The 14978-nt window shown below is 37.3% G+C and overlaps 1 protein-coding gene across 3 annotated transcripts in view; it reads right to left on the minus strand.

Annotated features, from left to right (window-relative positions):
• The window catches only part of LOC129655438 (sterol carrier protein 2), a 115877-nt gene that overhangs the window by 85923 nt on the left and 14976 nt on the right, over positions 1 to 14978 (minus strand). For all 3 annotated transcript variants that reach the window (XM_055585853.1, XM_055585852.1, XM_055585854.1), the window contains one exon: positions 1104 to 1230. In XM_055585853.1, coding sequence (XP_055441828.1) covers positions 1104 to 1230 — 127 coding nt within the window. The remainder of the gene's footprint in view (positions 1 to 1103; positions 1231 to 14978) is intronic.

The raw sequence follows: 14978 nt of genomic DNA on the forward strand, positions 1-14978 counted from the left end.
CTGAGGTCTATTAAAACAGTATTGAGCAGTATTTACTTCCTATGGCAATGTGGTGATCAGTGGTAGCATTGAGAAAGAGGGGAAGCCAGACTGGAATGAACAGAATTTAAAATGGTAACAAATAGCTACAAGGAAGAAAATTCCCATGGCCCCAAACTATCAGTCTCCTCTATGCCATCCTACCATCTTCCTTGAAGATTTCTTTCGTTTCTGATTACTTGATCTTGGTTATCAAACCTATGGTATTTCTCCTGCAAAGAATAGGAATGTTGTACTTTCAAGCACAACTGTTTTCTTTCTCATCTCACAGAACACAGGGTGATATAATAAAAATTAAAGGAAAAAAAAAACTCTTTCTGCACTACACCATGCTTTAACTAACTGGCTAATGCAGATCAATCACTGATCATCAGTCAAAAAGCTAGGATGCTCACCTACAAAATAAAAATCAACTACGCAATTTCATTCTCCCAAAACATTATGTGACTTCCCTGGTAGTTCAGTGGTTAAAAATTCGCCTACCAATGCAGAGGACTTGGGCTCAATCCCTGGTCTGGGCAAAGTCCACATGGCATGGGGCAGGTAAACCCATGTGCCACAACTACTGAAGATTCACATGCCCCAGAACCTATGCTTCACAAAACAGGAGAAGCCATCTCAGTAAGAACCCTGTGCACTGAACTAGAGAGTAGCTCCTACTTGCCAAAACAAGAAAAAGCCCATGCAGCAAAGAAGATACCGTGTAGCCAAAAATAAATTAATTAATTTAATTAAATTTAAAATAAAACACTATGGATTGACAAATGATGATGGACTCCTGATGGATTCAAGTACTGAGAATACTGTACTCAATACTGATAAGCCTCAATTTATAGTCCATGGTTGAAGATTTATGTTATTTTTCCTACTTTAGTGTCTTGTTTTGGAACATCCAAGGTATTTCCAATATGATGTCATTTGTATAAATACAACTAAATTCAACAAAGACTATTTCAACTTAACTGAAAAACCATTTCATATTTTATACAAACTGGCATCCTCTACAGTTCCTTAATAAATATGTGTATATAACTAAAAATAAGCCTTAAATTTTTTTAACATACCATATTTTTCCATGTGCTCTTTTCCAGCATTCCCAAACATCTGAGGAGCAAATGGTCCGGGAGAGAATCCATACTTGTTGACCATGACTTCAACATGTTTATCAGTTGGATTAGCCCTATCTTGAACCTAAGAGAGGAGAAAAAAATTTTTTCATAAGTACTCGACATGATACGTTATCTCTTTCAACTATTACAGTGTTTAAGACGTTTGTTAATTAGAAGTGTGGAGTAAGCCAAAAAGTGACAGTATGACTAAAATCAGTCATTCAATTAAAAATAAATAATTTTTAAGTACAAAAAAAAAAAGAAACATGTATAAAGAATCCCATTATGTGCAAATAACTGCTAAATGTTCTGGGGATAAAACAATAAACAAAACAGATAAATTCCCGGCTCATCTAGCATTCATATTTGAAGGAAGAGGGAATAGAAAGTAATGAGGATGAAAATGATTAAAATGTAAATAATAATGCTCTTCAGTTCAGTTCTGTTCAGTCGCTCAGTTGTGTCCAACTCTTTGCGACCCCATGATTTGCAGCACACCAGGCCTCCCTGTCCATCACCAACTCCCAGAGTTCACTCAAACTCACGTCCATCGAGTCGGTGATGCCATCCAGCCATCTCATCCTCTCTCCCCTTCTCCTGCTGCCCCCAATCCCTCCCAGCATCAGTCTTTTCCAATGAGTCAACTCTTTGCAAGAGGTGGCCAAAGTACTGGAGTTTCAGCTTTAGCATCATTCCTTCCAAAGAACATCCAGGACTGATCTCCTTTAGAATGGACTGGTTGAATCTCCTTGCAGTCCAAGGGACTCTCAAGAGTCTTCTCCAACACCACAGTTCAAAAGCATCAATTCTTCTGCACTCAGCTTTCTTCACAGTCCAACTTTCACATCCATACATGACCACTGGAAAAACCATAGCCTTGACTAGACGGACCTTTGTTGGCAAAGTAATGTCTCTGTTTTTGAATATGCTCTCTAGGTTGGTCATAACTTTCCTTCCAAGGAGTAAGCGCCTTTTAATTTCATGGCTGCAGTCACCATCTGCAGTGATTTTGGAGCCCAAAAAAATAAAGTCTGACACTGTTTCCACTGTTTCCCCATCTATTTCCCATGAAATGATGGGACCAGATGCCATAATCTTCATTTTCTGAATGTTGAGGTTTAAGCCAACGTTTTCACTCTCCTCTTTCACTTTCATCAAGAGGCTCTTTAGTTCCTCTTCACTTTCTGCCATAAGGGTGGTGTCATCTGCATATCTAAGGTTATTGATATTTCTCCCGGCAACCTTGATTCCAGCTTGTGCTTCTTCTAGCCCAGCATTTCTCATGATGTACTCTGCATATAAGTTAAATAAGCAGGGTGACAATATACAGCCTTGACGGACTCCTTTTCCTATTTGGAACCAGTCTGTTGTTCCATGTCCAGTTCTAACTGTTGCTTCCTGACCTGCATATAGGTTTCTCAAGAGGCATGTCAGGTGGTCTGGTATTCTCATCTCTTTCAGAATTTTCCACAGTTTATTGTGAGCCACACAGTCAAAGGCTTTGGCATAGTCAATAAAGCAGCAATAGATGTTTTTCTGGAACTTTCTTGCTTTTTCCATGATCCAGCGGATGTTGGCAATTTGATCTCTGGTTCCTCTGCCTTTTTTAAAAACCATTAATTATTAGAGAAATGCAAATCAAAACTACAATGAGGTACCACCTTACACTTGTCAGAATGGCCATCATTAAAAAGTCTACAAATAACAAATTCTGAAGAGGCTGTGAAGAAAAGGGTACCCTCATACCTATACCCTGTTGGTGAAGATGTAAGTTGGTACAGCCACTATGAAAAACACTATGGAGGCGTCTCAGAAAACTAAAAACAGAACTACGATATAATCCAGCAATTCCACTACTGGGAATATACCCAGACAAAACTATAATTCAAACAGATACATGCACTACTATGTTCATAGCAGCATTGTTCAAAATAGAGAAAACATGGAAACAACCTCATGTCCATCAAAAGATGAATGAATGAAGAAGATGTGGTACGTATGTACAATGGAACACTACTCAGCCACAAAAATGTGTGAAATAATGCTATTTGCAGCAGCAACATCGATGTAACTACAGAATATCATACCAACTGAGGTAAATCAGAAAGAAAAGAAAAATACTATGATTCCACTTATATGTGGAGTCAAAAATATGGTGCAATGAGCCTATCTACAAAACAGAAACAGATTCAAAGAACTAGAGGATAGACTTGTGGTTGCCAAAGGGCAGGGGGAGGGAGAGGGGTGGACTGCGAGTCTAGGGTTGGTAGACATTACGTTTACAACAAGATCCTAATGTATGGCAGAGAGAACTACATTCAATATCCAGTGATCAATCATAATGGAAGAGAACATAAAGTAGAGTGTATATATGTGCATAATTGAGTCACTTTGCTGTACAGCAGCGATTGGCAAAACATTATAATCAACTATGTGTGTGTGTTAGTTGTTCAGTCATGTCCAACTCTTTGTGACCCCATGGACTATAGCCTGCCAGGCTCCTCTGTCCATGGACTTCTCCAGGCAAGAATACTGGACTGGGTTGCCATGCCCGTCTCCAGGGGATCTTCCCAATTCTCCAATTTAAAAAAACTCAAAAAAAAAAAAAAGATTAAGAGGGACTTCTCTGGTGGTCTAGTGGCTAAGACTCCACACTCCCAATGCAAGGGAGCCAACTTTCATCCTGTCAACTACAAACTGGTACTTGCCAAAAGCATTTGCCAGCAACTGAACGACAATAACAAAGGCATTTGCCATCTGTCTCTGTAGAGGTTGAGCCTGTGCTGCTGCATCTGTCGACCTTTAGCACTTCCCCTAGAGTGAGCTCAGGGTGGAGTGAGGCACTCTGTGCTCCAGGGAATCTGGTAGAACAGATGTTTATATAGTTAGATCTTTTCAGATGATCCCAGTCTTTGCATCTCTTCATGTGTAGAAAAGCACTGAATCCGTTCAGGGTGACATCAGCTCCTTCTGACCAGCAGAAAACCTTTTGTAAAGCAAGCGCTTGACTGCATTGAACTCCCACTTCACCAAAATCATATATTGACCTTGTCCGACTGCCTCTTTGAAGCAGTCTCTCAGAGCTATCTGAGGTACCCGCTCCTGGGCTGCAGTCCTGATTTTGTCCCAAATAAAACTTAACTCAAAACTCTCATATTGTGCATCTTTTCAGTCAACAACCCCTAGTCGGGGAACTAAACCCCACATGCCTTAACGAAAAGAGCCCATACATCATAATGAAGATCAAAGATCCTGTGTGCAGGGTCTAAGACTGGGTGCAGCCAAACAAATGAATAAATATAAAAAATAATATTAAGAAAGAATAGGCTTACACAAGGAAAATTAGTTAGATATGATAAGCAACTTGCCAATCCAAAGGATAAAGATAAAATCAATTGATAAATGGGTCCCGTGGAATCTGTGAACACAGAAATCTTTAAAATAAATATATAAAATTATGTTTGGATTTCCATCAGTGGAAAGTTTTTCTGTCAAAAAAAGTCTAAAAAAATTTTTTTAAATATGGAAAATAATATCTATGTTGAAAGGGATGTTAATGAAAACAATTATATACACTTCTGCTTTTAGCCATGATGGACTACAGAAACCAGATTTACCCTTCTATCTTAAACATTTAAAAACTTTAGCAAAATATACAAAGTGACTGTTTTCAAACAATGGACAACATAAAGCTTAGTACAGGGATCTCTGAAAGAACTCACAGAGAAGAGTAATGGAGAGAAGAGAGGGAGAGCTCTCTGAAAATCTGGAGAGCTCCCCTTGAGTCTTTAGAGAATCTAATCAACACATGAATATGAGGAAACTAATAAGACCAGGGAAAGAGTCACTGAAAAGGAGCAGGCACAATAATTCCCAATGTTCCCATAGGGCCAGGAATAGTTTTATTCTCAAAACCACAATGGAAAGATCTCCTAACACAAAGAGCATCAATGGAATCCTGAGGTTACTGTTTGAATAGCAGCTTCAGTTCAGCCTTGGAATAATAAGGACTGTTCTGGATTCTGCCTAACAAAACATAGAAGCAAATCTCAAAGGGATCAAACCACTTCTAAAAAACAACTATCCCAGAACAAACTCCTAAATAGTTAATGGAATACAAAAATTCCGTTAACACCCAACAAAGCAAAATTCATAATGTCTAACATTCAATCACAAGTTATGAGGCAAGCAATGAAATGAAGACTACAACCTGTAAAGAATGGATTAATCAATCAATAGAAATGATACAGATGACAGAATTGTTTTAATGTTAAACAATTACTATAAATAAACTCCACTAAAACAATTACTGTTAGGGGAAGCACACTGACTGAAACCACCCACTCTGGCCAGGCACCATAGTAATCATTTGTGTGAGTTATTTTACAACAGGAGGTCCTGGTAAGGAACACAGAACTAATAAGCCACCATTAACCAGGAGAGTTTGGGAAAAGTCAAAAGGTGTCTGACCACCTCCCAGAATCCCTTTCACTGGCATCCATCTTGGCTAAGCAATGTGTGCGCCACCAGGAAAGACTGAGTCTTTGGCCAATCAAAGAAGGATTGGCCAAAGACAACCCGGAAACTAATCCCATCACCATAAAACTTGAGACTGCGAGTTTTGCAGAGCAATTCTCCTGGGTTCCTTTACCCTACTACTCTCTACCTGGGTGCCCCTTCCCCATAAAGTCATATTGCTTTGTCAACACGTGTGTCTCCTCAGATAATTCATTTCCAAGTGTTAGACAAGAGCCCACTCTTGGGCCCTGGAAGAGGTCCCTCTTCCTGCAACATTACTATAAACATACTCCATTTGTTCAAGAAGGTAAAAAAGCATGAACATGACAAAGAAAAATATGGAAGATATAAAAAAGAGTCAAAATTTTTTTAGAGCTAAAATATACATTGTCTGAAAAGTAAACTCAATGAAATTAACAGACTAAACAATGCAGCACAGATTAGCAAACCTGAGCAAATAACAAATTAAAACATGAGGAGGAAAAAAAACTTTAAAAAAATGAACAAGATCAGTGAATTGTGGAACAACAATCAAGAAGTTTAGAGATATTATAACTGGAGTCAGGAAAAGAGAAGATGGAGAGAGACAAAAGTCAGAAAAAAATAGTTTAAGCCATAATGGATGAAAAATTTTCAAATCTGATGAAAACTATAACTCATATAGCCAAGAGCCTCAACAAACCCCAATAACACAAAACATGATAAAACTACACCAAGGTACATCATAATAAAACTGTTTGAAACCAGTGAGAAAGAAAAATACTAAAAGTAACCAAAGTAAAATATACATTAAGTATAGGGGAACAAAAAATAAGAATGATAACAGACTTTAAATTGAAAACAGTGAAAGCCAAAAAGACAGTGAACTAAGATAAAGTAAAGCTGACAAAGAGTTCTGTACTCAGCAAATATATCTTTCAAAAAAAAAAGGTAAATAAAGACCTAGTAGAACTCACAGACATTGAGAGAATATATCACCAGCAAATCAGTACTATATGAAGTGGTAAGGCAGATTCTCCAGGCAGAAGGAAAATAATCCTAAAGGAAATTCTTGATCAATAATACAGGAATAAGGAGCACTGAAAATGATAAACATGTGGAAAAAAATATAAGGGTTCCTTTTTTAAGTATCTGTTCAAAAAATAATTGATGAGGGACTTTCCTGATGGTCCAATGGCTGAGAATTTGCCTGCCAATGCAGGGAACAGGGGTTTGATCCCTGGTCTGGAAGGATTCCACGTGCCTTGGGGTAACTGGGCCCATGCACCGCAACTACTGAACCTGGGCTCTAGAGTCCATGCTCTGCAACAAGGGAAGTCACTGCAATGAGAAGCCCACATTCTAGAGTAGCCCCCGTTCTCTGCAACTACAGAAAGCCCATGTGCAGCAATGAAGACCCAGTGCAGCTATAAATAAAAATTTTTTAATTAAAATTTAAAAATATTGACTATTTAAGACAAAAAGCCCACTGATGAGGGGCTTATAACATGTATAGTAAAATGTGCTTCTAGGAAGAGGCAACCAAAAAAACACTTTGTAAGATTCATGTAACATACTACAGCGAACAGTCATAACATTACTTAAAGGGGGTTTGTGAATAAGTTAAAGATGAATGTAAACCCTAATGAAACCACTAAAAGCAAAGCTCCAGAGGTATAGTTAATATGATCATAAAACAGACAAAATAAAATTATAAAGAATTCTCAATGAACAGAAAAGAAGACAAAGAGGAAAAAAGGAATAAAGAAGATATTGAACAAAAGAAAACAAGTAGAAAGATGGTAGATTTAAATCAATGGTTTCCTAGTAAAATATTCAATAGGCTCATGTTGGATGAAGGAGGTCTTACTGATAGTATTTGTCGATTTTGGGGGTGTAAATAATCCTGCAGTGACCAATTTGAATATGCTAGCATGATGTCACTGAAAGCAAAGATAGAAAAAAAAAAGGCATGCATAATCAGATCTTGCAAGCTGGTACAAGCCAGGAGGCATCAGTTTCAGCTAAGCACCTCTGGATCAAAAGACCTGGTCTCAGTTGTATCTGCTGCTGCTGCTGCTGCTAAGTCGCTTCAGTCGTGTCCGACTCTGTGCGACCCCATAGATGACAGCCCACCAGGCTTCCCCGTCCCTGGGATTCTCCAGGCAAGAACACTGGAGTGGGTTGCCATTTCCTCCTACAATGCATGAAAGTGAAAAGTGAAAGTGAAGTCGCTCAGTCGTGTCCGACTCCCAGCGACCCCATGGACTGCAGCCTACCAGGCTCCTCCGTCCATGGGATTTTCCAGGCAAGAGTAATGGAGTGGGGTGCCATTGCCTTCTTCAACAGTTGTATCACTAACTGCTAACTTGGTCGTATGGCACTGGGTAATTACTTCACTCTGGGCTTTATGGCTTCACTTTACCGGTACAACATCTTCAGGGCCACCTCTAACTAAAACATTGTCTAAATTACTTCTGTCCTACAGAAATACTAGCTTGAGGATAGTGGGAGGGAAAAAAAGGATTAAAAAAAGACAGAACTGCTTGAGAAAGTAAAGATATTATGTACAAGAATGTTGACTGGAGCACTGTAACAGCAAAACAAAAAAACAAAACACGTATAAAATTAAAAGTAAACCATCTAACCAGAAAAGCAGAAGGGATCAATTGAAAACCTTATGGCCATGAAAAAGAATACTAAGAAGTTGTTAAAAATAAGGAAGTTTATCATTCATTTGATGTCTGACAGAAAACAACAAAATTCTGTGAAGCAATTATCCTTCAATTAAAAAATATAATAATTTCTTAAAAAAAATAAGGAAGTTTATCAACATGTTTGAACCAGGAAATCTGTCCATTTGTAAAGTGAAAAAGCAATATGTATAAAATTTTTCATCTTCTTCACGTACATGTCAAATTTTTTTTAACATTGTTAGTATGTATGTGTGTGTAGTATAGTACATGAATATATTTAGATATCTCTATAAATACGGAAAAAAGAAAGGACATATAAATATACTGGTTACCTCTGAAGAATAGGATTAAACAAGCAGAAAATGACTTTTAACATATATACTTTTGAACAATATTAAACAATCAGAAAACGACTTTTAACATATTTACTTTTTAAAATTACCGGACTATGGATGAATTTTACTATTTTCTAGTTTTAATAAAAGTTATCAAGGTACCTACCATTAACTACGAAAGAAAAACATCTATGTATCATGTGACATAAATATTAAGTACCTCTGTTAGCCAATCACCTAACCATCTTATTTGGCATCTTTTCCTGTTGCCACCCTGCAATCCAGTTTTTCAAACTGTCCCCTGAACCTACTATATTCATTCCAACATTCATGACTTGGCTTATGATGTTTTATCCCATAACCAGAAACAACTTGTCTTCCTTGATCTTTAATTGTGTATGTATGTGCTTGGTTGTGTCCAATTTTTTGCAACCCCATGGACTATAGCCTGCAGGCTCCTCTGTCCATGGAATTCTCCAGGTAAGAATACTTGAGTGGGTTGCCATTTCCTCCTCCAGGAGGATCAATAATTACCTTTATTTTATTATTATTCTTATTTATTATATAGCAATTTTAGGGAATTCCCTATCAGTCCAGTGGTTAGGATTCCACGTTTTCACTGCCAAGGGCCAGGTTCAATCCCTGGTTGGGGAACTAACATCCCAAAACCTACACCACACCACCAAAAACAAAAAAAAAATTGTTACTATACCTTAATTATATTTAAGACCCAACTTAGCTTAAACCATTTTCTTAAAATGCTCTCTAAGGGAAAATGGGAAATAGCTTCTGTTGATTGGAAGGCCTGTGATGTTCCAACCACTCTTTTGATTCTAAGAGATAATATTACATGGATTTAAATTAATATGGGGTAGAGGTCCTTTAATGTTAGAACACAGAAAATTGAATGAGATTGATCTCATGCATTAGGTAACAATATAATCCCAAGTGAAAGGCTAAAAGTCTTCAACTCATTTTCTAACAATGATTCTATTTTTATAATGTAGCACCTTCTACAGGAAAATCTGAATTTACCAGAGAGATCAGTTCCTAGATACTCATATTTTAAAGAATCATCAAGTATATAATTAAAGAAACAACTCCCCTCTTGGGGAAAACATATATATATAAGAAATTATACACTTAACACTGGAGAAACAAAACTAAAAAGTAGAAACCATTACCAAATGATTATTACTAAAATTAAGACTACTTTTAAGATGAAGAGACTATGGTTTAACAAAATGGTGGTGGGCAAGTGTCACGAAGTCATATCTGACAAGGACTGTAGCCCACCAGGCTCTGTCTGTGGGAATTCCCAGGGAAGAATACCGAAGTGGATTGTCATTTCCTTCTCTGGGGGATCTTCCTGTACCAGGGATTGGCATCTCCAACATTAGCAGGCAGATTCTTTACCGCTGAGTCACGAAGGAAACTCTTAACTAAAATACAACTTTTTAAAATGATGTCAATAACCAAATTTATAGACCCTTAGTCTTAAAATCGTCAAAAAATTCATTTAGAAGTTGCTTCAAATTGCTTAAAACACTCATTTAATAATTTTCTAATTACTTTTTCACAAATAGAAGGTAAAATTATTCTAAAGCTAATGTGCCCAAACTCAATATCCATAGATACACAAAAAGAATGTCTATAACCTGTGTTGTACTAATAGTCTCCATACAAAGAAAATACTAAAAGAGAATTCCCTGGCAGTCCAGTGGTTAGGAATCTGTGTTTTACTGCTGATGACCCAAGTTCAATCTTTGGTTGGAGAACTAAGATACCACAAGCCATGCAGTGTGGCCCCAAAACAAAGATATTAAACCCCACTATTCTCTTTGCTTTTGTATTGCTTTTTTTTTTCTTTTGTTCTGCAGTTCACTGTGACATATCTATATATGAGTTTCTTTTTATTTATTCTACTTTGGAGTCACTGGAATTTCAATCTATAGATTAGTGTCCTTTGCCAGTCCAAGTTATATGCTAACCATTATCTCTTCAAATAATACCTATACCCTACAAAATAACCAGAAAACTATTAACAAAATGGCAGTAAGTCTATGCTGCTGCTGCTGCTGCTAAGTCGCTTCAGTCGTGTCCGACTCTGTGCGACCCCATAGACGGCAGCCCACCAGGCTCCCCCATCCCTGGGATTCTACAGGCAAGAACACTGGTGTGGATTGCCATTTCCTTCTCCAATGCATGAAAGTGAAAAGTGAAAGTGAAGTCGCCTCAGTCGTGTCGGACCCTTAGCGACCCCATGGACTGCAGCCTACCAGGCTCCTCCGTCCATGGGATTTTCCAGGCAAGAGTAATGGAGTGGGTTGTCATTTCCTTCTCCACAGTAAGTCTATACTTAACAATAACACCTTAAATGTAAATAGACTAAATTCTCCAATCAAAAGACACACAGTTAATAACAGATTTTTTAAAAACACCTAACTATATGCAGCCTGTAAGAGACTCACTTCAGATGTAAGGACTACTGACTAAAAGTGAAGAGATGGAAAATGATAGTCCACGCAACTGCAAACCAAAACCAAGCTACAGTAGATATATACTGATGAATTTTGAATAACATGAGTGTTGGGGCACTGACCCTCCATGCAGTTGAAAAGCTGCATATAATTTATAGTCTGCATATAATATATAATTTATAAGTGCAATTCCTCCATATCCATGGCTCTTCCATATCTTCAGTTCCACATCAGTAAGTTCAACCAACTGTAATATTTGTAGTAGCAAATATTGTACAGTTCTGTACAGTTCAATTAAATATTTTACAGTTCAACCCAAGTTCAATCTTTGGTTGGAGAACTAAGATACCACAAGCCATGCAGTGTGGCCCCAAAACAAAGATATTAAACCCCACTATTCTCTTTGCTTTTGTATTGCTTTTTTTTTCTTTTGTTCTGCAGTTCACTGTGACATATCTATATATGAGTTTCTTCAAATACTGTAGTATTTGCTGCTGAAAAATAATCCATGTAAAAGTGGACCCATGCAGTTTAAACTTGTATTGTTCAAGGGTTGACTGTACTTAAATCAGACAAAATAGACTTTAGGACAAAGACTGTACTAAGAGACAAGAAGGTCATTATACAATGATAAATGAGTCAGACCAAAAAGAGGGTATAACATTTGTAAATATTTGTGCACCCAACATAGCAGCACCTAAATACATAAAGCAAATATTAACAGATCTAAAGAGGGAAATAGATAGCAATACAATAATAGTAGGAGATTTTAATACTCCACTTTCATCAATAAACAGATCATTTAGACAGAAAATCAATAAGGAAACACCAGCCTTAAACAAGATACTACACAAGATAGACTTAACAGAGACTTGTAGAACATTCTGTTCAAAATCAACAGAATACATTCTTCTCAAGCACACACAAAATGTTCTCCAGGATAGATCATATGTTAGGCCACAAACAAGTCTTAAGAAATTTAAGACTGAAATCACAGGAAGCATCTTTTCAAACCACTATGGTTTAAAAGTAGAAAACAATTACAGAAAGAAAACTATAAAATTCAAATATGTAGATATTAAACAACATGCTACTGTACAACCAATAAGTCAAAAAAGAAATCATAAAGTACCTTGAGACAAACAAAAATGGAAATACAATACATCAAAATTTGTAGGATGCAGTAAAAGCAGTTCTAAAAGGGATATTCATAACAATGCTTATATTAAGAACAAGAAAGATCTCAAATAAACAACTTAACTTTTCTCTCAAGGAACTAGAAAAAAAGGAATAACCGAAGCCTAAAATCATTAGAAGGAAGAAAATAACAAAGATTAGAGAGGAAATAAATGAAATAGAGGCTTAAAAGAAAATTAAAAAGATAAATGAAACTAACAGCTAATTTTCTGAAAAGACAGACAAAATGCCTATGCCCTATTTTCTCTCTCACCACTTCTCCCCATTAATTCCAATTATCCATTTATTATAACATCACACTATTCTCCATATATCATAACTTCCTGCCTATTTTCAAACTTTTTTCTTTCTAGAGTGTACTCTAAATAATTACTTCTAGTCCCATTTCACTAGAAATTCTTTTTTAATCATGTATAATTGGCTATCAAACCTATCTTTTGAATTTTCAATTTTAAATATTTCATTTTTATTCTATAAATCCTATTTGGTATTTTTCCAAAGCCTACAATATCCCTTTTTGCAGTTTCTTATACCCCTGAGGTATTTTCAAGCTTTTCTTTTCTTTTAAACATAGTTCAGTCGCTCAGTCGAGTCCGACTCTTTGCGACCCCATGAATCGCAGCACACCAGGCCTCCCTGTCCATCACCATCTCCCAGAGTTCACTCAAACTCACATCCAGTATGCCTAAATCTGTATCCAATGTATCTAGCTTTAGAGGTCTGCAGAGATCACTTTTTACCATTCCTTTTTTCTCCTGGTCCTCAAATATGGTACCTTGTTTCTTTAACACTTGGTTATCTTTAATTGCAGGTCCTTGAAAACTTACTTGAATAGTTCTCAAAGCCTAGAAGGAAGATGCTTTCCTCCAAAAGAAAATTTGCAGTTGCTTCTGTTGAGTGCAACTTAATGGTAGAAAGTAATTGGTACCAATCTGGAACCAACTTAGACTCAATTCATGTACTGTATTGTACTTAGTTGCTCAGCTGTGTCCAACTCCGTGCCACCACATGGACTGTAACCCACCAAGCTCCTCTGTCCATGGGGATTCTCCAGGCAAGAATACTGGAGTGGATTGTCATGCACTCCTCCAGGGGATCTTCCCAACACAGGGATTGAACCCAGGTCTCCCACATTGCAGGCGGATTCTTTACCAGCTGAGCCTAAGTCCAGACTCAATTCATAGCCTGATGTTTCTTTCACCACCCAGGTAAATGAGCATTTTGGCAGCAGTCCCAGATAAAAATAGCCTTAGGTTTCTTAATTCTCAGTGAAAAGTTTTCTGGTTATTTTGTCCTCTTTTTTTCCCCCTTGCTCAGCTCAGTGCCAAGGCAATTCTCCCTGTAATCTCCTGAAGGGAAAAAGAGGATGTAGGGGATCAGATCAGATCAAAGGGGACAATTTTACTTTGTGTTCACCTTTACCTAAAACGTTTACCCCTACAGAGTCCACCCAGTTAAAGGTGGAGAGTGGGTATTAAATTTCTCATTTTCAGAGCACCTGAGCTTCGACAACTTTCCCCTTCATCCTAGGGGGCCATCAAAATGGAAGGTCAAGGCTTCCTGATCAAAGGCCTCTGAGGCAAAAACAATTTCTAATGCTGATCTTAATTTTCTGGCATTCACCTGCAGTTCCTCTCCTGTTAGTTCTTCAGTGTCTTCAGGGTATCTTATTTCTATTCCATTCAAATATTTCAGTTGTGATCATTAGGAGAAATGATTTAAAAACCTGACTTGCCATTATGGAAAACAGAAGTCCCACTTTATTGACACTCTTCAGTTTGTTGAATGGAATTAATTTTTTAATGAATGAATAAAATTTGAATGTTTCAAATTAAATACAGAGGTCCATCTCAGATTCAATCATCTAACTTGTCTGAACATAAGTTTCACAAAATAAAAGTGCTGAGCAAAATTATCTCTAAGATTCTTTACTGTCTAAATTACCAGGATCTAGTCAGCAAAAACAAGACCGGGAGCTGACTGTAGCTCAGATCATGAACTCCTTATTGCCAAATTCAGACTGAAATTGAAGAAAGTAGGGAAAACCACTAGACCGTTCAAGTATGACCTAAATCAAATCCCTTATGATTATACAGTAGAAGTGAGAAATAGATTTAAGGGACTAGATCCGATAGACAGAGTGCCTGATGAACTATGGACGGAGGTTCGTGACATTGTACAGGAGACAGGGATCAAGACAATCTCCATGGAAAAGAAATGCAAAAGCGCAAAATGGCTGTCTGGGGAGGCCTTACAAATAGCTGAGAAAAGAAGAGAAGCGAAAAGCAAAGGAGAAAGGAAAGATATTCCCATTTGAATGCAGAGTTCCAAAGAATAGCAAGGAGAGATGCCTTCCTCAGTGATCAATGCAAAGAAGTAGAGGAAAACAATAGAATGGGAAAGACTAGAGATCTCTTCAAGAAAATTAGAGATACCAAGGGAACATTTCATGCAAAGATGGGCTCGATAAAGGACAGAAATGGTATGGACCTAACAGAAGCAGAAGATATTAAGAAGAGGTGGCAAGAATACATGGAAGAACTGTACAAAAAAGATCTTCATGACCCAGATAATCATGATGGTGTGATCACTCACCTAGAGCCAGACATCCTGGAATGTGAAGTC

The sequence above is a fragment of the Bubalus kerabau genome, chromosome 6 (assembly GCF_029407905.1).
Source record: "Bubalus kerabau isolate K-KA32 ecotype Philippines breed swamp buffalo chromosome 6, PCC_UOA_SB_1v2, whole genome shotgun sequence".
NCBI lineage: Eukaryota > Metazoa > Chordata > Mammalia > Artiodactyla > Bovidae > Bubalus > Bubalus kerabau.